The 20977-nt window shown below is 39.5% G+C and overlaps 2 protein-coding genes and 2 long non-coding RNA genes across 6 annotated transcripts in view; 2 read left to right on the top strand and 2 right to left on the bottom strand.

Annotated features, from left to right (window-relative positions):
- Positions 1–64: 64 nt before the first annotated feature.
- e2f5 (E2F transcription factor 5) lies at positions 65–8969 on the top strand. Its single transcript, XM_088310378.1, has 8 exons — positions 65–403; positions 2573–2682; positions 3326–3487; positions 4780–4888; positions 5649–5976; positions 6859–6993; positions 7386–7424; positions 8416–8969. The coding sequence occupies exons 1-8, from the start codon at positions 215–217 to the stop codon at positions 8487–8489; spliced, it is 1146 nt and encodes a 381-aa protein (XP_088166504.1). The 5' UTR covers positions 65–214; the 3' UTR covers positions 8490–8969.
- Positions 8970–9702: 733 nt separating this feature from the next.
- On the bottom strand, positions 9703–11334 carry LOC148325872 (uncharacterized). The gene is made up of 3 exons (XR_015846186.1): positions 11147–11334; positions 10967–11053; positions 9703–9944 (listed from the first exon to the last, which is right to left on the bottom strand). It is a non-coding gene; the product is annotated as an uncharacterized LOC148325872 (long non-coding RNA).
- Positions 11335–12627: 1293 nt separating this feature from the next.
- Positions 12628–13910, bottom strand: LOC148325871 (uncharacterized). Its single transcript, XR_015846089.1, has 3 exons — positions 13764–13910; positions 12976–13071; positions 12628–12900 (listed from the first exon to the last, which is right to left on the bottom strand). It is a non-coding gene; the product is annotated as an uncharacterized LOC148325871 (long non-coding RNA).
- Positions 13911–15416: 1506 nt separating this feature from the next.
- myripa (myosin VIIA and Rab interacting protein a) overlaps positions 15417–20977 on the top strand; it is an 18085-nt gene continuing 12524 nt past the window's right edge. For 2 of the 3 annotated variants that reach the window (XM_088310376.1, XM_088310375.1), the window contains exons 1-4: positions 15417–15611; positions 16387–16570; positions 17961–18182; positions 19713–19849. In XM_088310376.1, coding sequence (XP_088166502.1) covers positions 16461–16570; positions 17961–18182; positions 19713–19849 — 469 coding nt within the window. In that variant the 5' untranslated portion in view covers positions 15417–15611; positions 16387–16460. The remainder of the gene's footprint in view (positions 15612–16386; positions 16571–17960; positions 18183–19712; positions 19850–20977) is intronic. The other variant, XM_088310377.1, reaches the window with a different exon arrangement.

The following is a 20977-nucleotide window of genomic DNA, read 5'->3' as shown; positions in this document are numbered from 1 at the left end:
GCCTGTCCGCGGGGTCTCTTATGCGGAACTGCAGGGGCTGGGTCTACTTTTGAGGGGAGTTGTTACTGCGCCAGGCGTGGTGACCCGGGTGGGACAGTGGTTGCCATGGCAACGCCAGGCCAGCGTAACGCCTGTTCATTTAAAGGGGAGGAAGGGAGAGAAGCAACACCGACAGGTGAATAGATTGTTTAGTGAGGAGAACTCTTATTTTTAAATGGAAAAATGTTCACAAGGTGAAGTGCGACGTTCGGAGAGAAGGAAGACCTTCAAAAAAATGGAGTGCGAGACGACGGAGGCTGCTCGCTCGACACCTACTCGCCACGAGAAAAGTTTGGGCCTCCTCACCATTAAGTTTGTCGGTCTGCTCCAAGAGGCCAACGATGGCGTCCTCGACTTGAAAAAGGTCAGTTTAAACGCGAGTGTTTTACTCTTGTTCTTTCCGGAGGTACGGTGCTCATAGGAGCAGATGTGAAACAAAGAGCCGTCACTCTCCCAATCAAAGCGGGAGGGGGTCGACCCGACTGTTCAGGTGCACCGCGCTGCAGGTGCTGGAACTGCCATTGCTAGTACTAACGTTTTCGAGCGAAATGTTTTGTTTTCAAGACAAAAAGTGTTTATCTGTGTGTTAACTTATTCAATTTAAGGTGTCTATTAAGTTAAAAAATATAGTCGGCAAGACAAAAGCCCATACAGCCTCGCTACATCACGTTGACGTTCCACCATCTTTTTCTTTGCTATTTAACTCTACAGCACACGTCTCATAATGTTGAAGCGTGAAACTGCCAATATGGAGGAAACGTTTTTGACTGACAAATACGTTTAAATGAACTTGCAAGTGCGTTCAAACATACTTAAAAACGATTAACCTTAGTTACCTGAAGTGATGAGCTAGTCTTGCCGGTCATGGCTCTTGGGGTCTGCAAAACCAAAACTTTGTAACACATTATCAGCAATCAACATCTACCTTTTATTTTGAATATAATTTTTTAAAAAATGTGATGGCGTTCAGTCAATCACTTTTATACTCATTCCTTCTTCCATTAAATGAATGACTTTTATGTTTCCGTGTTTTAATAAAATACAGTTTGAAATGTTACATTATTTGTGGTGAAATGCAATTATACCATCTGTAATAGCTTCTGTTGTGCCATTTCCACTTGTTACTGTATTGCATATTGGTGATCCGGCCTCAGAGTTTTTTCCTGTATCTTAGCTAACTATTGCAGCATTTATCAGTAAACATTTAATGGATTTGATATTTCAATTTTAACTTACTTTTCTTGACTGGCTTTTTCATTGAGGATGTTTTTGTCTACACTTCCTTTATTTATTTAGTTTCTAATGGGTTTGTATGTTATTATTTTTATGGATGTGATTTTATTTCGGTACTTGTTTGTTTTAAAATGTTTTATATGAATGTCTTGGTCTCAGTTGGGTTGTTGAAATCCTTTATTGCCTGAGGCATTTCTATTTAGTTATTGTTTCTCTTGTTGCTGTTAACTGTGTTACTTAGGTTGCATGCATTTTAGTGTCTGGGATCTGTATTCTAGTTGGTCTTTTAAAGCACTTTAACCCATGCTTTTTAAGGTATCGCACAAATGTATTTTACCATTATTATTTGCAAGTACGCTCAAACATAAGCGGTGTTGAAAATGACACGTTTGTTTTATTATTTTTGTGGAGTCTTAGCCCCCATCATCAGCTCCATGATAATATGACTGAGAATCGTGATATCACGTCACGAGTTGTGAACATATTTACTCGATCAGATGCAACAGAATTGTGTGTGACTTCACCTAGAGTCCAGCTTTTTCTTCTCACTTTGTTCTGCAAATTGAAGTAAACAAAATCCACCAATGAATGAATGAAAGAAGAAGCAGTAAACGGAAACTTATACTAACAATGACCGAATGTGCAGGTAAACGCGCAGCCGATTGGCTGCCATGACTTAACGTAATCTTCCAAAGATGAAGCTTGTTTGACAGGAAGTTTCTTCACATCACTTGTGTGGCGGTATCTCCCGACCGACATGGAGGACGCCGTTGTACAAGATATGTTGTCAAAAACAATGCAATATAACAAATCTGTTGACTCATTTGAACAATTAGCATCAAGTGATGAAGTGGAAAAACCTGAAAATGTGAGCAGTTTGCACAGCCTGTCCATGTAATCATTAGCAGTTTATCTGCTCATAACCAGCTGGCAGCCACCGGATGAAAGCAGCAGTCAATTGTGACTTGCCCTTTATTGCTCATGAGTTCTATTTTCCCCTCACTCCTTGAGCGCCAATCTTGACCAATGTTTACCTTGCAGGTACCTCTGAGCTCTTCCAGTCCACTTTGTCCTCTCTGCCATTGTACAACTGTCCTCTTTTGCTAACAGGTTCAACTTTCTGTTTGTGCAGTTTCATTTGTCAAATCCTCTCAATGAATGTCTCACAGCGTCTCTGATTTCATCCCGTTTTGGCAATATTTATTTGCCGGTTGGTCTCAGTGGTGGGCGGTGTTGTAACGTGGTTCTGTTAAAATGCTGCCACTTACATTTTTATTGACACTTGTGTTTTAATCAACAGGCTGCAGACAGCCTGGCAGTGAAGCAGAAAAGGCGTATATACGACATCACCAATGTGCTGGAAGGCGTGGGCTTGATTGAGAAGAAAAACAAAAATATCATCCAGTGGAGGTTAGAGGAAAAATACGGGTGTTTTTGATTTTACAATTGTTCTTTTTAGGATGAGTTTCCCTATTTCCTCAAGTAGACCTGTTCATTCTAATAGACCCTAATTAAGTGTGGAATAAAGCAAGAAAGTGAGAGTGTGTGGGGGGGAGTTTTTTTTTTTTTATGTTCATTCACACCAACTCGCCTAATTTGCGTGGGCTGGTTTGTGAAAACTGTCCCAACCGACTGACATTTTTGTTCTCATGGTCATGCAAAAGTTCCCCTTGCCCTCTATTTAACAAGCTGAAGTTGCTGAAGCTGCGCACTTCGAAAGTAGCTTCTCTTTAGGAAAACAGACAACGATGTCACTGACACATTGCCCTCAATTAATTATGGAGAAATAAATATGAGACGACTTTGGATTCAAGGATGATTGTTTTGATGAAACTGGGATGAACACAAACATGCAAAGTTTGAAACTCCAAGTTGAGAGAGACATCTCTAAATTTCGTTTCATCTGTCTGATGCATGTGAGATAGCCCTGTGAACCGAAGATAGCTAGGTTAGGTCGACAGTTTACCTCACCAGGCGCTAGTCAAATATTGCATTCATTGAGAAGCCAATTGTGAGAGCTCCTTTTTCTTCCTCGTGGTTTGCTCTCTTGCAGGGGCGAGAACAAGGGCAGTCAGAACCAGGAACTTCTTAACCAAGTTAGAGTTCTGCAAGCCCAGATCTCAGAGCTGGAAGCCCAAGAAAAAGAGCTGGACAAGCAGAAGACCTGGCTGCAGGAGAACAACGAACGCCTGAATCACGATCCTGGCTCGAGCAAATATCCTTGCCTAGTTGGTGATGTCGGTTCTGTGTTCAAATCTTGGCAAGGTGTGAGATTTGCATGTTATTTCCTGCTTGGGTTTTCTGTAATTACCCTGGCATCCTAACACATACCTAAAAACATGCATGTTCGATTTGGTCCTGTTAAAATATTTTTAAGATAATAATGATTCTACAATGATTCAGAGGGATTGTCCCACGCTGGTGTCATATTTATGACCGAAATCCAGCCACGGTTGACCGATTTTTTTTTTGTCTGCGCCTTGATCAAATACACCAACATCGCGTTACACCACCTGCTCCTTCTTTCATCCCCTTTTCCAAGTCTAAAATCTAGTTTACTTTTCGTAACCCAATTTTGGTGCGGCCGGAATAGCCAGTGGGACATAGCGTGCCTACCAAATTCACAAACAAGCTGAACTAGACCATTGCCCCGGCACAAAAATGTCGCTGCGCCCGTTTTCACTCTGAGCCCAGACTTTCTGTTTACCGAATTGTCAGATGAGTCGATTGCCAGACAACTGTGCGCCAAATCTCCCAGAGAGTCACAACATAGAACAAACACTGTTGACCCAGACTTGCACTGGCACAAAAATGAATTTAGGCTTGTTTTTACGGCAATCGCAACAGCGTCAGTCTAAGAAAATGGTGGCCATTATTATTATTAGAGTCAACTCCGTTTCTGGCCACTGTAGACAACACCAGATTGTTGTAAGAAAATGCTCAGAAACGGACAGGATGGTAGCTTGTATAAATGTAAAGAATACTGTGACAGGTGGGAAATTGAACCCCCAACTCTGTTGTCTTGAAAACAGTAAAACAAAAATGTTGGGTATTATTTGACAGTGTCACTTTGCATCGATGGCGATATGCCGTTTTCATTAGTTTCTGTGTAAAAAAAGAAAGATGGGTGATGGCATTGTTTTCTCTGATGCAGCAGTATTTTCAGGAAGAGGCGATTCATAGATATTGTGCTTGTCACTGAACAATTATACAAACTCATGCATGTCATCTTTGGCACTATTGCCTCATTCATTTCTGTCCCAAAACAAAAATCCCATCTTGATCCTCTTAACCGAGAACAGAAAACGTGCTAAAGAGCGGATTATAAATATAATTACTATTGTCATTCAGGTTAATCCAAAATTGCTCCCGATCTTGTTTTTCTGGTTTATTTTCCCGGTGTGTGTGTGTGTGTGTGTGTGTGTGTGTGTGTGTGTGTGTGTGTGTTTGTCCCCCCCGCCCACCACCGCAGTTGCATCTAATCCTCTTTGCTTAACACTCCCCCACCTATAAATTCGTGACGCATGAGGACATCTGCAATTCCTTCAGTGGTGACACTCTCCTCGTCGTCGTGGCTCCGGCTGGGACGCAGCTTGAAGTGCTGCTGCCAGAGAAGGTAGCAAAACATTGCCTGACCACCCAGGAATATTTTTGGCCCACACTGGAGAGAAACATCATGACACCTCAAAATCTGAAACATACTGTAAAAAAAGTTGTGTATTTTTGAGAGAGATGATTTAAGGAAAAATTATTTAATTCCAATTATTCCGAAAGAAAAAAAACATTCTTTGAGAAGTCAGATTTTTGACAAGTTGCATTCTTAGAAGAATAAAGTCGTGTTCCAATTTTCTTGCTAAAAAATAGTTTGAGACTTTTGAGCAAATAATAGTGTATTTGTCTTTTTGGAAGCGTAACAGGTTTTAAAATATAATTTCCTTGAAAATGAAGTCATTTTGTCAGATAAATGTATGTTTTGATCAAAGTCTTCTATATAGTCTTCGATTTTGGAGAAATTACTTGAAATGGAGTTTCATTTATAGGAAAATATCCTTCCATAAAAAGTATTTTATAGAAAAGACGTCATGGCAAAATAATGTTGTATACTTTTGAGAAAATTGTATTTTTGTTTTTATATATTCTGGAAGCTCAAGTTTAAGAATTAAGTTGTAGATCTTTTTTTCCATGCCTGATTCTTCCCCACCTTGAAAATAGCCACACGAGGAAGAAAAAAAATCAGTTAAAAAAATAAATTAAGTATTTTTCCTTTGAGTATAAAGTTTAGTTTTGTGGGGGTAAAGGAGGAACACACACAATTTCATAATTTTTTCTAATTACCTTCTGATTGTTGCTTTTTTTTTTTTTTAATTGTGTTTCAGGGCCAGACTGGTCTCAAGAACTACCAGGTGAACCTGCGCAGCAAGGTGGCTCCCATCAAAGTCACGCTCATTAACCAGGAGTTGGACTGCAGCGCACCCGTGGTCTTCCCCGTGCCCCCCACCGACGTGATTTGCCCTCTGCTCACGCCGCCCCTCACACTGTCCGCCAGCCCGCACTGTCTCCCCTTGTCCATTGCCGCCTACTCCTCTGGCTCTAGCACTACTGCCTCCTCATTCTGCAGCCAGGACTCTCTCCCCTCAGATCAGCAGACGGCGCTGTCCGAGCGTCATGATGTGCTGAGGCCAGCATCCACGCTCTCACAGTCGGGTAAGAACAGAGTGTGTGCATGGGGAATGGAGATGTTCCAAATGAAATTGTGATTTATATTTCTGGGATAGTTTATGATGATGTAAAAGTATGTGGTCAAGTTACCAGCGTTTCTCGACGATTTTTTTTTTTTTAAACTAATGTTTTGGGGTGCCAAAGCATCCCTAAATCGAATCCCAACACTCTTGAAATCTTTTTTTTTTTCATAATATAATTTTTAAATAATTTAGGTTCTTACCAAACTTGTTCACGTTAAGAGTTTTAACATTAAGTACATTGTTGAAATGTAGTATTTAGGGCTGTCAAAATTAAAGCATTAACTCGGGTGATTAATCCAAAATTTTTTAACTCCGTTAAATATTTTAACTCAATTAACTCAGCTTGATTTACTTCAAAGAAAATTTGCATACTTTGCAAATATTGCGCCATATTAGCTGTACATCTTTAGCAAGTCTCAGAACAAAACACCGTATTCAAGTCCCCACTGGGCCTTGCAACACTACTGGAGTTTGGCACTTGTGCGCAGTTTTGAGAAATGTTTCGAAGAAAAATGCCTGTAAAGATGTCTCAATTTAGATCGTATTGAAGATTCAAAGAAAGCTATTAGAACAGCCTTTGAATTAAATATACTTCATAGTTGGTGATTTTGCATGAATTACAAGATATTATTCAAATAAATCTGTTACAAGCTTCACAAAAAATAGTAGTTGAAAAATGTGATTAATCATGGAATTTTTTGCAATTAATTAGTTTAAAAAAATTAATTACTTGACAGCACTAGTAATATTTTAACAACAAAATTACAGCACTCCTAAACATCTGACCCAAGAGTTATCATCTGCCTTTAAGCCTCTGTGCAATTTCATGCGTTCTCCCTTGCAGGGCATCCCGATCAGCCGACGACTATCTTGGAGCTGGAGCAAATGGACCTGGCTGGCCCAGAGTTCCAGTCTGTGCTCGACATGAGCAGCCTGCTGAGGCACAGTAGCGTCGGGGAGCACATGAATGAGGACAAAGGTGGTACTGACTTTATTTGTTTCGGACAACGGATGATGAAAACTGAATTTCAAATGCCTGACAATCAAGCACTCCATTCATAATGTTCATCTTTATTACCTAAGAGCTGCACTTCTCAATTATTTTCTCAACCCACCTTCTCCCAATTATGCTCAATTTGACCCAAATTTGAAAACATAAACAAACAAGAATGGCACTGCCATAATTTTGTGGATGTGCAGTTGTTATATTCTCGTACAGCAGAAATAAATAAATAAATAAAATAAGCCAGTTACCCTGGGTTATGCGAGCCACCGCTTGGTATCACACCATGCCCCCTTCTTTGAGAAGGACTGCCTTAGAGACATATGCTGTTCAGAACACAAATTTTCTATTTTCATACTCCCTTGTAGAAGCTGTTGACTTCATTGATGAGCTGATGTCTTCTGATGGTAAGCATCTTAAAGGCAATGTTGTTGTGTTGTGTGCTTTGAAAACTTTGCAAAATTAATGCTGCTCTCCGACTGAGCGAGAGTTGAGTGTTTCTTGCGATGACATTATACATCAAGTCAAAGCAGTTGGCGGGGATCGGCACAAATTCGTTCCGGGTGGCGCCGACGCCTTGTTTGATGCCACAAGTGTGGGGGCCCATGGATGGATGGAAATTGTTGAACTTTTCTATTGAAAATTTACCTTTTCTATATTTTCTCGAAAATTAATTTATTCTCAATTTTTCTTGAATTCCTACTTTTTTCTTTTTCTTTTTCCTGCATGAAATAATTTTTTTAAAAATAAGGTTTCTTGAAAATATATTTTTCTGAAAAATTACTTTTTTTTTTCTTGAAAGTAACATTCTTTTAATGGCCTAATTGGGGTTAGAGGTCATCCGTATTGTACAGTACATAAAGTACAAATGTATTTGCTTTTTTCCCCATAGCGTAAAAAATTCCCAGTCCTGCCTGGCAGGGGGTGAGGGGAATAATCTCTTCCTGTTGTGTTCATGAGCCATGATGCTAGCGTTTCCTTTTCACCTCTGTTACAATTAGATGCCATAAATTATGGCTTTACAAAAGAAAATTGCGCACTATACCAAAAACAATATGGTTGAGGGACGCGTATACTGACTCCCTCAAGTAAGACCAACAGCCATTTTGTCGATATGAAAAGGTCGATATGACTTGCTCCTATTAAGCTGCATGCCGATGGCGATGGTGACTTCCGTGCTTCCTTACCTTTTGTTTGGACACTCCGCCCTGCTGGAATCGTGACCTTTCTGTGTGTGCGTGTTGATTGCGCCGTTTACTGATGCTGTGGCAAATTGCAGCCAAGTCTGGAACTAACTGACTTGCAAATGAGGAACTAAGTGACTTTACAAACTATATCGTACTCCCCCCCCCCCTTCAAACGGAAAAACTGCTTTGTGTTTGTTGTAAATTCTTTAAGGTATGGACTACAGTTTCTCCCTGGATGATGGCGGCGTGTGTGACGTGTTTGATGTTCAGGCCCTCAACTACTAACGGATGAAGTTCAGGGAGGGCACACACATTCTTTCCTTTGAATTATTTTGGGCTTCCAGGAAGTTATTTCTGAAGTTATTGCGCCTTAACTCGTTGAAGGTTTACAGGTTAGAAATGGCAACAACATTGGGACTGTGACAGTATTTGAAAAATATTTTTAGCGATCCACAAATTGTCGCTAGTTCATATCGTTTGTGTTTGACTGTTTATTAGCTTGTGTTGGGTGCTGGGAATCCGAAATGACTGTGACACTGCTGTAGAAGGCCTTGCTGTTTTGATTTCATTATTTCTTGGTTTTACATTTGACTAGTCATATTAACTATTTAAAAAGCAACCTTTTGTTTGTTTGATGCTGAATCTGCCTTATTTGTCATATAATTGGCCATATTTTTTTATCTCAGCTGCCAGTTGACCTGAATGCAAGAATTCTTTATTTGCACATTTTGGGAAAATGTTTTCAATAAATGGATGAAATCTCAATTCAGTTGCCTTCTAACTTGAGTGTTTGCAGATGTAGTACCCCGATAACTTTTCGAGCCAAGCGGAACCTCACTCAATTTATTTCATTAGTCCGTGTGCGTAGTTCCGCATTTTCAAGAAAAAAAATGGCATATCTTCAAAAGGAAAAAAATTCATTCATATACGTTGTCTTCGTTGATTCGACAGCTTCTTCGGCTCGGTGAGCGATCAGTCAGTGAGCTAAATTCTCAAGTTTTATGCTAAGAATATCCTCATGCGTGCTTGTAATTGTGGCACAAATGTGGCGCCACACTGTTGTCTGTCTGAGTCCGCGGGAAAAAAGTCTGACTGGAGCGGAGCTCCGCGGAACAAAACGGCCGATGCCGTGAGGGAGTGACGTCATTCAACGGCGCGTCGTCACCAAGATGCATATAGATATTGAATTATTGTAAGCCCATGTTTTTAGAATAACGTATAAAAGAGAGGAGGCGTAGGGAAACGTTTTTCATAAAAACATGCAAGAAAAAAAAAAACAGATCCATCCATCCATTATCTGAGCGGCTTTTCCTAGTTTTAGAAAAATTGCATGGTCTTACATTTCCAACAGTTTTATATTTTAAAAAAAATAGAAGAGAAAAAAAATAAAAAAAGTTGTATGCATTATGCTAACATTCCCGGCCCAGAGATCCTCATCCCTCGCACGTTCCACCGTTTGTGTGTAATGATTGGAAAAAATAATTTCAGTCAACTGGAGTGCTTGTTACAGGTGTGTTTAATCAGCAGTGCAGGGCATGTGATTATATGCGATAGGATATTTGCACACTTCATGAACATTCCCACTCTTCCACAGCACAAGATCACGTTCTTCAAAATGCAATGTAGCTTCAAGTAGCAGAGAGAAAAAAGAAAATGGAACTAAAATGGATTGTATCATTATGTCAAGTCACGCTTGACATTGGCGACTGAACTGTTGATTCCGCCTTTGTTTGGGTACTCCTAAAGAGACGAAACAAAAACGTTTCAAGTGAAATCAGGTTTAAATAAATAAAGGTTTAACAACTTGCCATATTTGGACCGCACTGAACAGGGAAAGAAATAATTACACTAAGGAGATTGAAATTGTTTATTTGTGTTGTTTACCAGAAATGGTACGTTTTTCTTTTTTTTTTTTTTTTTTTAAGTAATTTTTATTTTTTTTCTTGGTTGAGGTTTCCGGTAAATATGTACCGGTCCTGCGTTTTTGAGGAAAACGTTTTTGTTTTTGTTTTCTCCAAGAAAAAGGTGATATACTTTTTTTTTGACTCTTTGACTCTTTCTCAAAATAGTTTTTTATATCTTGCAAGATTAAAGTTTATCTTTATCTTGAAAGTAATTTTCTTCATAATATATAATTTTTTTTATATACAACTTAATTTGATAATTCACTTTACTCTTAAAAATCCACTTTACATTTGTAAATATGTTACCTCAAAAATATCTTTCCTTTTTGTCTCAAATCATGTACTTGTGGTAAATGGTGTTAAATCTCAGAGAAAATGTGGTATATTGTAGGGGTGGGGTGCATATTTTAGTTTTTAAATTTCATTTTACTGAGTTTTATTCTCAAGTATTTAATTTTCCCCAAAAAAACATACTTTCTAAAAATGTTCTGAATGATAAAATGCATTTCATCAAGAAATAGTGTTTATGACTGAATTCCATAGTTTTTACTTTGGTGAAAATATTTTATTCTTATAAGTTTGTGGCTTCTTTCTCTTGAAAATATCTAAACTTTATTTCTTGAAAATATGCTTCTTTTCTCACATAATTTTACGCTTGTAAAATTCAGATTTCCCCACCCTCGAAATTTCTTCTCCCAAACATTTTCTCTCAAAATATGCAGCTGTTTCTTGTAAAAAAAAGAAAGAAAATTACTTTTTTTGTTGTTCTCATACATTTCTGATTTTGATCTCATAGTGTAGTTTTTTTTCTTTCCCGACACTCCTTGGTACAAGACAACTAAAAGAATGTTTTCATACCTTTCCTAAAAGATAGCATGCTCCTGGTCTCATGTAACAGTACTGATTAAATAAATACTGCTGTCTTCTTTTTGGTTTGGCTCTTGCCTTTAAAAAAAAAAACAACAACAAAAAAATCATCACCTTATTCCTAAATTACAATTCACTGACATGCTCAACCACCAATGACGAGCTTCTCACCGGATTTAACCGCCGATTACCCGTCAACCACGAGGCAGCGTCGGCCGAATCGAACACGGTGACGAACAGGAAGACCTGCAGACACAACAGGAGCACCAACACGCTTTTGTCCATGGCTCATGAAACTCCAAGTAGCTGGAACAACACATACACTCCTTATATAAAGAAAGCCAAAAACCAAAACAAACACACTTCCCATCAAACGTGGAAGGCAGCAATAACAACTTCCTCTTAGTCCACACGTACTCACGTCACATCAAGATTTCACACAAGAGGACTTTTCCAATAAGTGGAAACGGTTTGCAAGAAAACTGCAAAAGCTCATTAATACTCTTAAATGTTTCAGGTACTATATTGTACATGTAAACTACATAATGCCATGTAATTAAGGGTATGCAGTGTCAAGGTCCAAGTGTGCAAAAAAAAAAATAATTTTGAGAGTTTTATAGTTGAAAAATGTTTGAATACATTTTGAATGAAATTAATTTTCAAGATTTTCTTTTTTTTATTTTGAAAGTAATTTTCAAGATTTTATTTTATTTTTTTCATAAAAAAGCTAGAATTTTTTGGGGGGGGTTTCAGGAAAAAAAGTTGAAATATTCTGGAAAATTGAGACAATGGTTTTATATATCCGAGGGAAAAGTTGTATATTTTAAATGATTTTTTCCCCCCCAAAATATTTTGGCTGTCACACACTAATGCATAACTATTTTTGAGGGGATTAGTATAATTTGGGCTAAAAGTCATGTTTATTTTAAATAATTGTGTGGCTTTTTTATTTTTATTTATTTATTTATTTTTTTTAAAAAACAAATGTTTTGAAAAAAAGTTGATCTTTTTCAAGGAAATAAGTTGTGTGTATGAGTAATTTCCAGGAGGCAAAACATAAATCAGAGAACACTTCACTATTGAAAGTAAGTCAGTCACCCAAGATTACAATTTTAATTTTAATACACCATATTACTTGGTTGAGTGCTGACTGACAGGATGTACCTTAAGGCACAATCTTTGGCTCTGTCCTATTGTACCCAAAATGTTGAACAAAAACAATGAATTAAAACATGGACGTATAGTAAACAAACATGTTGTGTTTTGAGCACATCTTAAGTGTGACGCCATCCAAGAAATTACATTTACAGACTTACAGAAACACAAAAAAGGGAAGTGGCACAATAATCATGACTCAACAGCGTGAGGTCAACAAGCTCCATGTAATGTTTCACCACCAATATCCAACCACAAAAACATCTTCCGCTTTTGTTTCAACAAAAGACGGACCTGTTGGCTATGAAATTGTTTTTCTATAGCTAAAATCTTTGGTGGTATTTACCTTCCATAATCATGTCAAAAATCTTAAATAACAATGTATGTGACATTTGTCGATGAGTGTTCCATTTTTGTGATCTCTTGCACCATATGTCCTCATATGATGATGCAGTGGCCTCACAAACACATCGTGACATGACACAATGAGCCCAGCATCCAAGCGCAGGTCATTCGTTTATTCTCGTAAATGTCCATACATGGTTCAAGATGTTACAAATGATATATCGACAAAGTTTTTGGATTACAATATCACATGAATAGGTTTCAATTAAAGTGATAGCTTGAATACAAGATTTCAAAGAGATGCTCAAAGGCATTTATTATTGTGGTCAGCGTCCAATAAAACATGAAAACGGAGTAGGACGAGGTGGTGGTGGTGGGGGTGGAGGAGGACTAGGACGAGGACGACGACGACGAGGAGGAACAAGCTGCACATTTGGAGACAGATAGCACGGTTAGCTTTTACAAAAGGAGAAAAAATTATGATGAATAACAACACTCACCATAAAGGCTACGTTGCATGCTCCATGTTTGCCGCTACAGTTGGAGCGCCAGTATTTCTTTCGCAACCACGGCGGCGGCCGCACTGTCTCGCGTCCCTGCAACACATTCGCACAACACAAACATCTTTTTTTTCATTTCTATTTAGTTAAAACAACCCACCAAAATATAATTATTCCAAAATGAATTTACTCAAGCATTTTTATTCTTTTTTTATTTTATCATTGTAAAATCGTTCAGCGCTTGCGGACACATGCATGTGCAAATGTAATTATGAAAGAAAAGCAGGTTGGCCCTCTGGGTGGGTAATTCAAATAAAAAATAGTGATTTTACTCATGGTGAGAAAGAATTCCAGTTGCACCGCAGCTATTCAAGTTTAAATTACCATCTCAATGCAAAGCTTGTGTTTGTTGTATATACGTTTGTATCAGATCTGGCATATTTTGGAGTGAGTTCGAATTCCACATATATATGTATAGATCCACCGAGACAACCTCCTTGGACGCGGCCACAGGAAAAAAAATTATGACAAATTGAACAGACGGATAATACGAATGGTACTAAAGGAGCTCAGAGCAACCTCCAAAGAAAATAATAATAAAATTATTAAAATGTAAAATAAAAAAATAAGTAATTGTCTGAAATAGGTAATAATATAACATTTAATACATAAAAATAATAGCTTCAGGGTACCATTGTTTTCGTCAAGGCCTATTTCATGAGGTTTTCTTCCCTTCCTAGAGATCTGTTGAAACATAATGGAAAAGTTTCACATAAATACATACATACCTGCGGAGATGGCGGTTCTACGACAACAATGGCATGCGTCGACTGTGAGGCCGACAGCACCAGCAGCTGCGCACACAACAGCAGCGCCAGCACCCGTGTGTCCATGTTGGCCTTTCCGTGCAGCGAACTGATGGTGTCAGCTTATATAATCGTGAAAGCATTTCATTTGTTTACCCAAAATGCGAGACATCTAAAATGGTGTCTTCCTTCGAGCTCCCTAATGATGCCTGTTTACACAAGTTTTCTTTTAAGTCCTCCATTGGAAGTCAGCATGAGAGGAGGGATATGTAAACCAAAGACTTGTTTGTGTTCAGCGTTGTCCTTTATTTTTTTCTCAGCAGCATTTAAAAAAACTAATCCATGCCTTTCTCGGCTTGAGTTTTGTAATGCACTTTATTTTGGAGTCAGCCAGTAATCCCTCAAGTGATCCAATTGGTCCAAAGTGCTCCTTGCATCCTAACCGGAGCTTGGAAGAGGGAGCACATAACTCCAATTCTGGCTCCGAGTGCATTTTAGAATTAATTTTAAGGCACTCATTTATTTGTCATTCATTTGAGGCACCCAATAAGAAGGTACAGAACAGAACAAAAGAATATCTTAAACCTATATGTGGAGAATTATGAACGCTAACCTCAATTGTGGCACTGAACCCTCTGACTAAATGCAAAAAAACAAATTGGCATTAATAATAAAGAATTGGAGTGACATAGACAGACCATTTGGTGAAACAAAAAAAAAAGGAGCCCTGAAGACATTAAGATGGATGTGTGTTAGTTTTCATGGAAAAGGCATTTTAAGTAGACTAATACAACAAAAATGCTATGTACCAAAAAAAAAAAATCCGAAAACAGAAACTTTAGAATTTGTTTCAAACCATGACATTTTATTTGGGACTTATAATGATAAAGACTGTGGAATTTAAAGGGTGAAAATTATTACTTAAGAATTTGTTTTTCCTTAAAAAAAACAAAAAACTTTTGAATGGTAACTACTGTCAATAAATCCACTACTTTGGGGTGAATGGAGGGGCAAAAGTGGGGGGAGAAAATGTGGGGGGTGAAAATTGGGGTGGGTGAAAGTGGGAAAGTATTAATTGACTTTTTTCTAAATTCGGCGGGCCGGATTAAAACGTTTAACGGGCCGCATGTGGCCCCCGGGCCATAGTTTGCCCACGCCTGGTCTTGGCTGATAGCACGCTGTTGGTAAGTAAAGCATGGATGTGTGTGTGTGTGTGTGTGTGTAGGTGTGTTTTCCGACCTCAATCCGATTTTTCTCATGATTTATTTCTTCTTACAAAACCAGTCTGTTCTTGAGCCAAGTCCACGTGTCTTTGGGATTTAGAACAGTGGCGGGCAACCCGAGGGCCATATGTAGGTTTGCATTCCAAACATCCCAAAACATAAAACCCACAAATGCTCGTCTCATGCATAATGTTTTCCTCTTATGTGTATGATATATAGCCCTCGTTCAATGGGAAAAAATTGACTGCGTCCGGCATCAGTTACTGAGTCGGAAAGGCGGCCAGACAAAACAAACGGGTGGTTACGTAAAGACTATTGTCTTCTCCTCAGATTTGTCCGCCATCGTAGTTTACATCATCACCTCATTCCTGCTACTTTATTGAGCAAAGTGATTTAGGTGCAGGAAGCTTATCCTCATTTTCTTCTTTTTTTTTTCTAGAAAAGGATTACAGAAGCAGGGCGGTCCTGAACTTGTACTGTGCTGCAACACTTTCTCATCGGTGGAATAACATTTTAGGGTTCATGACTCGTACATTACATGCTTATAGTTTCAAAATAAGACTTCTGAAAAACATTCGTATTCTCATCTGTTCTGACCAGCTCCTCGGTAAGTCGATAAATGTTTTCGTTTGCTGTACAAAAAAATGTACCCAGAGTGAATTTCAGCCATATTGACAATTTAATTGCTTTGCCAAAATTTCAGTTGCAGTTTTTTAGATTAAATTATAATTACACGTTTATCATAACTAACATTGACTAATGAAATGTGTCAGTTTATAGTTCATCATAGGATTATTTGTTCAAAATAACTTATTTTTGTTTTTATTTCAGGCGAGGCAGATTTGAAAGTGTTTACAAATGAGACTTAGAAATTTAAAGTCAAAGTATAAAAATAAATGTACCTTATTAAAATTAATAAAAGAACGCTTACTACATGAACAAGATTTTGTGAAACACGATTCTAAAACTGCGTTGAAAGACCCGAATCATACGTGAGGGGAAAAGAGCATCGTTTGGGATCTATCAAGATTTAAAAGCATTTACACTTGTGGCGAGCTTGACATCTGTTGACAGCTTATTCCATTTGCGAGCAACAAAACATCAAAATGTTGATGCACGATGCTTGCTTTGAACTTGGGGCTCCGCATGTTCACGCAAGTCTGCAGACCTCACAGCACGACTCGGTTTAGATGCCATTAACATTTCTTGAATGTATTCAAGACCGTAACCATTCATTGATTTATAGAACAGCAGCAGAATTTTAAAATAATTTTTTTTTTTTTAATTTGTAAATTAAACGTACATCTCAATTGTATTTGTTTGTGTACGCAACATAAGAAATATGACTTTCCGACAATAAGCTTGATTTTTTTTTTTCTCAGGTTGTCAAAGTTTCCATGCACCCTCTAGCTGAGATGACGACAGCGGGCTGAGCAAACGTTTCAGCGTGTCTGCAATGGGCCGCAAGTTGGATCTGTCCGGCCTGAGCGACAACGAGGCCGAGCATGTGCTGCAGGTGGTGCAGCGAGACATGAGGTTGCGCAAGAAAGAAGAGGAGCGACTCAGGTGAGCAAATACTGTAGCACCCGACGCTTCTCGCTGATTCGCTCGCCACCTAGCTATTGCCCGGAACATCTCACCCATGTGGCGTCCAGGTGGCATCCTAAAAAGATGGCTAGTCGCAATGCGGAGTAGCTGCAGCTCGACTATGAGCCCCTCCTAGCTGACCGAGTTTCTCATCCTTTCTCTAAAGGAGAGCCTGAACATTCATTTCGGCCGCTTGTATAAGGGATGTTTTTCTTTCGGTCAAGACCCACAGCTCGGGACCTTAAGTGAGGGTAGGAACGTGGATCAACCCGTAAACCGAGAACTTCGAATTCTGGCTCAGCTCCCTTTTCGCCATGATGACTGCAGACGCTCCGCCTCTCCCACTCCATCCTACCTTCACTCATGAACAAGAGCCCAAAATACTAGAGTGACTCCCCTTGGGGCAGGAGCTCATCCCTAGCCTAAAAAGGGCACTCCACCCTTTTCTAACGGAGACCGTGGTCTCAGATTTGGAGGCGTTGATTTTTCATCCCAACCGCTTCACACTCGACTGCAAACCGCTCCAGTGAAAGTTGGAGATCAACAAAAAGCAGTGATGTAATACTCAAACCACCAAACTTAACGCCCTCAATGCCTCGGCTATGCTGAGAAATTACTTTTGTGTATTTTCTCCCTATCATTTTTTCTGCTCTGAAGTGCTATCGATTGGATTATGCAACAATCCTAATTAAAATACAATCTGAATCTAAATCTAATCTACTATTATGTTATTAGTGTCGGGCTCCATTTTCATTCCAGGCCATTTAAAATTCAGCAAAGACGCTCCAAACAGCAAACAGGAAGCCACAGCCCGTTCCGGTTATTTCTTCATCACTGACTAACGGAACATGTCCAACCCGTTCCTAAAGGCTGCCCCCTCATGAACATCCGACACAATGTCTTTTCTAAGCCTTCTCAAATTTAAACACCGCTTACCTGCCCTCGCATATATTCTACTGGTAAAAAAAATGGTTTTAAATAAATCCTTTTCTTTACCTGCCATGTCATGTCACGTTAAACGCACATTATTCGTTTAAGACGAACTTGAGCACCGTTTACAAACCTGGCTAGAACGCACCCACTTGCTCCACTTCTAAAGCTGCTTTCAAAAGTCATTTGATCGACTGAATTATGTTGCGCAGGAGAGATTACAATGCACACCATTTTCTGTTGATGTAGAACCTGAGCACCGCTTGTCCACCTCACACACCACTAGCTCCACTTGTGGTGTCACACGGGAGACTTTTCAAAAATTACGCTGAACTCGAACACCGCTTGCCTGCCTCGCACGCATCCGCTCGCTCCCAAAAATCTACTCTCACGTTTTTGTTTCCAAATCCTCCCCGTGGTCCCTCCTCCCCCCCGCCAGCGAGCTGAAGCAGGCGTTGGACGAGGAGGGCAGTCGCTGCCTGCTGCTGTCACGCCAGCGCTACTTCAACCAGCGCTGCTGCATCCGTTGCTGCGCGCCCTTCAGCTTCCTGCTCAACCCCAAGCGGCAGTGTCGCGACTGCCTGTACAACGTGTGCAAGGCCTGCAGGCTCTACAGCAAGCCTGACAAAGGCTGGCTCTGCAGCGCCTGCCAGAAGAGCAGGTAAGCGATGACTCTCATACTGACACTCAGTGTGTGTGTGCGCATGCTTGCGTGACCTCAGTGCATATTAATGCCGTCGTTGGCCTCTGCTCGAGAAATGGATTTAGAATTTATTACCATCAACTCAGTCAGTAGGATGAACAGCACAGTGGTGGAGCATACACGTCATACATACATCGTATGTTCAAATAAATAAAATGTTAAATTCACATTTTCCATTAACTTTGTGGATTTAAAATATCTAGAGTATATATTTACAGTGCAATATTTATTATCATGAGTTGGGAAAAAATTACAATGACGCCTTGTCATACGAGTGACCCAAATTTCTAGACATGCGCTGTTGATTGGCGATTGTTTTGCTTTGACCGGCGAGTACAAATTTGAGCTACAAGTGCCATATGGTGGCAGTGGAAGATAGAATTAGTAAAATTCTACACGAAAGAGGCTTCAAGCTGTTTATTGCCACGCTTAGCCACTTAGCTACTAAACATAAAACTAAGAGAAATTTCCACTGGCAAACACCATAGAAACAATTAGTGCTAACAAAATGAAACTGTTCCAGTTACGTTCCTTATTTTTTCATTTTGGCCACTCAAACAGATGCTTCCCATCATGCAAACAATGCATCGCCACACAGCGTCTAAGCATTTCGCCGAACAACGCAAAAACAATGTCAGTTGAGCAGCTCATCGGACAATGAGCAATGCATTACAATGGCGACTGGCAGCTCGTGGTTCTGCAGGTGATGTCATTCCCGAAGAATACCGGAGATTGCCCAACAAAAGCATTTTCGTTGTTAGGGCACTGCTATGGGTCTAACTGTGACTCTAGGAAATTTGCGTTAAAATAAAATAAATAATGTGAGTATTCTTAAAATAGTTATATATAGTTAAGGAGTTCATTCTCCCTTGTGGTTGAGTGCACTGCTGCACACTTTTTGCTGCGCAGATTCCCTCATTGACTTAAGTGTGTCACTTAGGCACCGTTATGAAAGGTATGCACTCTGGGTGGAGCAACATTTAAGAGAGGGCGCCCCGTGTCTAATCTAGTGATGCGCATAATCTTCCGTGAATTTAAGTGTCATTCTGCAGTCATTTTAATGGTGGCAATGATGAGTTACATTTTGAATCACATTATTTTAATTGACATATGAAATCCATAGAAGTGGCGGGAAGTGTTGCCGGACTGGCTCACTCGCTTCTCAACTAATGGAACAGCTCAAAATATGCATTCAGTCATGAGCACAATCCTCTGATTAAATTACTTTGCTTGTATTTATTAAATGGACACATCATCAGGGATAATCAGTATATGACTTCCGGATACATATGTAATTCAATTTCACGCTTAAAGAGTCAAATATATTTCAAATGGATTTCTATGCTTTTGTGGCTTAATTAGTTTTCATCAGTTAATGCATTAAGAAAGACGCTTAACGAATGGACTTAAACGCAAACAAGAGAATATGCCCCTAAGCGTCCAGTGGGCTTGGAGAATCTTTCATGAACATGCCGGTGCATTTTTCAGGTTGTTAAAGCAACAGTCACTCGATTGGTTCTACACGCACGTGAAAGGGCGCTTCAAACGCTTCGGCAGCGCCAAAGTCCTGAAGACCATCTACAGAAGACACTTGGCCGAGCACAGTCCAGTTTCGGAGCTCACAGGTACACCTCTACTGGCCTCGAGTGGGAATGCGGGTCTTCATGCGAAGGGTGGGGGGTGGAGGTCATAAGGATTAAAGTCATATAACTTCAGCAGATTACTCTGAGCTCTGCCAGATTCACGTTAGTTGTTTCTTTCGTTGTTTTTGTCCTGGTGTGGTTTGTTGAAATGAGCTACTAGATGGAGTGCCTTGTGATACGAGTTGATGTTAAGATGATTTTTTTGCTTTTAACTTGCGTGCGCAGACTGGAGATACGAGCGCTGTATGTTGGCACTGAACTCAATTCAGCTCACTTCACAGGAAGCAGCACTTTGGTAGAGCGTTACCAATTAATCAAAAAAGTGGCCTCAAGCTGTTTATTGCCACTCCCAGTCAAGATTTACTGTCAAACTAAATCTGAAGAGAATTACACTTTGTGTATTTAAAACAACAACTTAACCACTTATTTTAGTCTACTGTCTTATTGCTAATGTTAATTTGCATCTGCATTGCATTGCTGAAAAAACTGTAAGCAACGGATTGAACAAAAACAGTGCAGCAACACATGTAGACAAACAATATATCTATTCACAGTCATACATTCCTTATTCTCTGTGAAGAATGACTAATATTTGTGTCGTACTGATGAGCAGTGAGGAGTTGAGACGTCTGAATGAATACGCTACACTCTATCTGGCCAAGGCAGGCGCACCAGAATGAGCAACACAAATGACAATTTAATTGTTGCCGTGTGACAAAAACTGCACAGTTGCCAGTTCCTGACACTAAATTGCAAACTGACTGTCCTAACGTGACAACATTCACTGCATTCAGCCGTCCGTTCTTTGTATTAACCGGCTTAGTTGAAGAATGAATCCGATTAAAGTCAAAGTAGCAATCTAGCAGAATGCAATTTTCTAATCGCAATATTGGAAAAAACTCATTTTAAAAAAATCTGTATCATTCATATATTAAAGCACAATGGTAATATTGAGTGGAAAAATTGCAATAAAATAATTGCTCATTCAGCTGAATAACCAACACGCGCTCAATTAGCACCCATGACACAGCATGCATTTTTTCTGTGTGCAAAGTATTTCATGAGGCCTGTCTGAAAGCTCCTCCCTCCCCCAACATGATTGGGAGTGAC

Source organism: Idiotropiscis lumnitzeri, chromosome 12 (assembly GCF_059441095.1).
Source record: "Idiotropiscis lumnitzeri isolate Australia: NSW breed Sydney's pygmy pipehorse chromosome 12, RoL_Ilum_1.0, whole genome shotgun sequence".
NCBI classification, from domain to species: domain Eukaryota; kingdom Metazoa; phylum Chordata; class Actinopteri; order Syngnathiformes; family Syngnathidae; genus Idiotropiscis; species Idiotropiscis lumnitzeri.
Note: the sequence above shows the minus strand (reverse complement) of the source record. Positions and strands in the feature narration are given on the sequence as shown.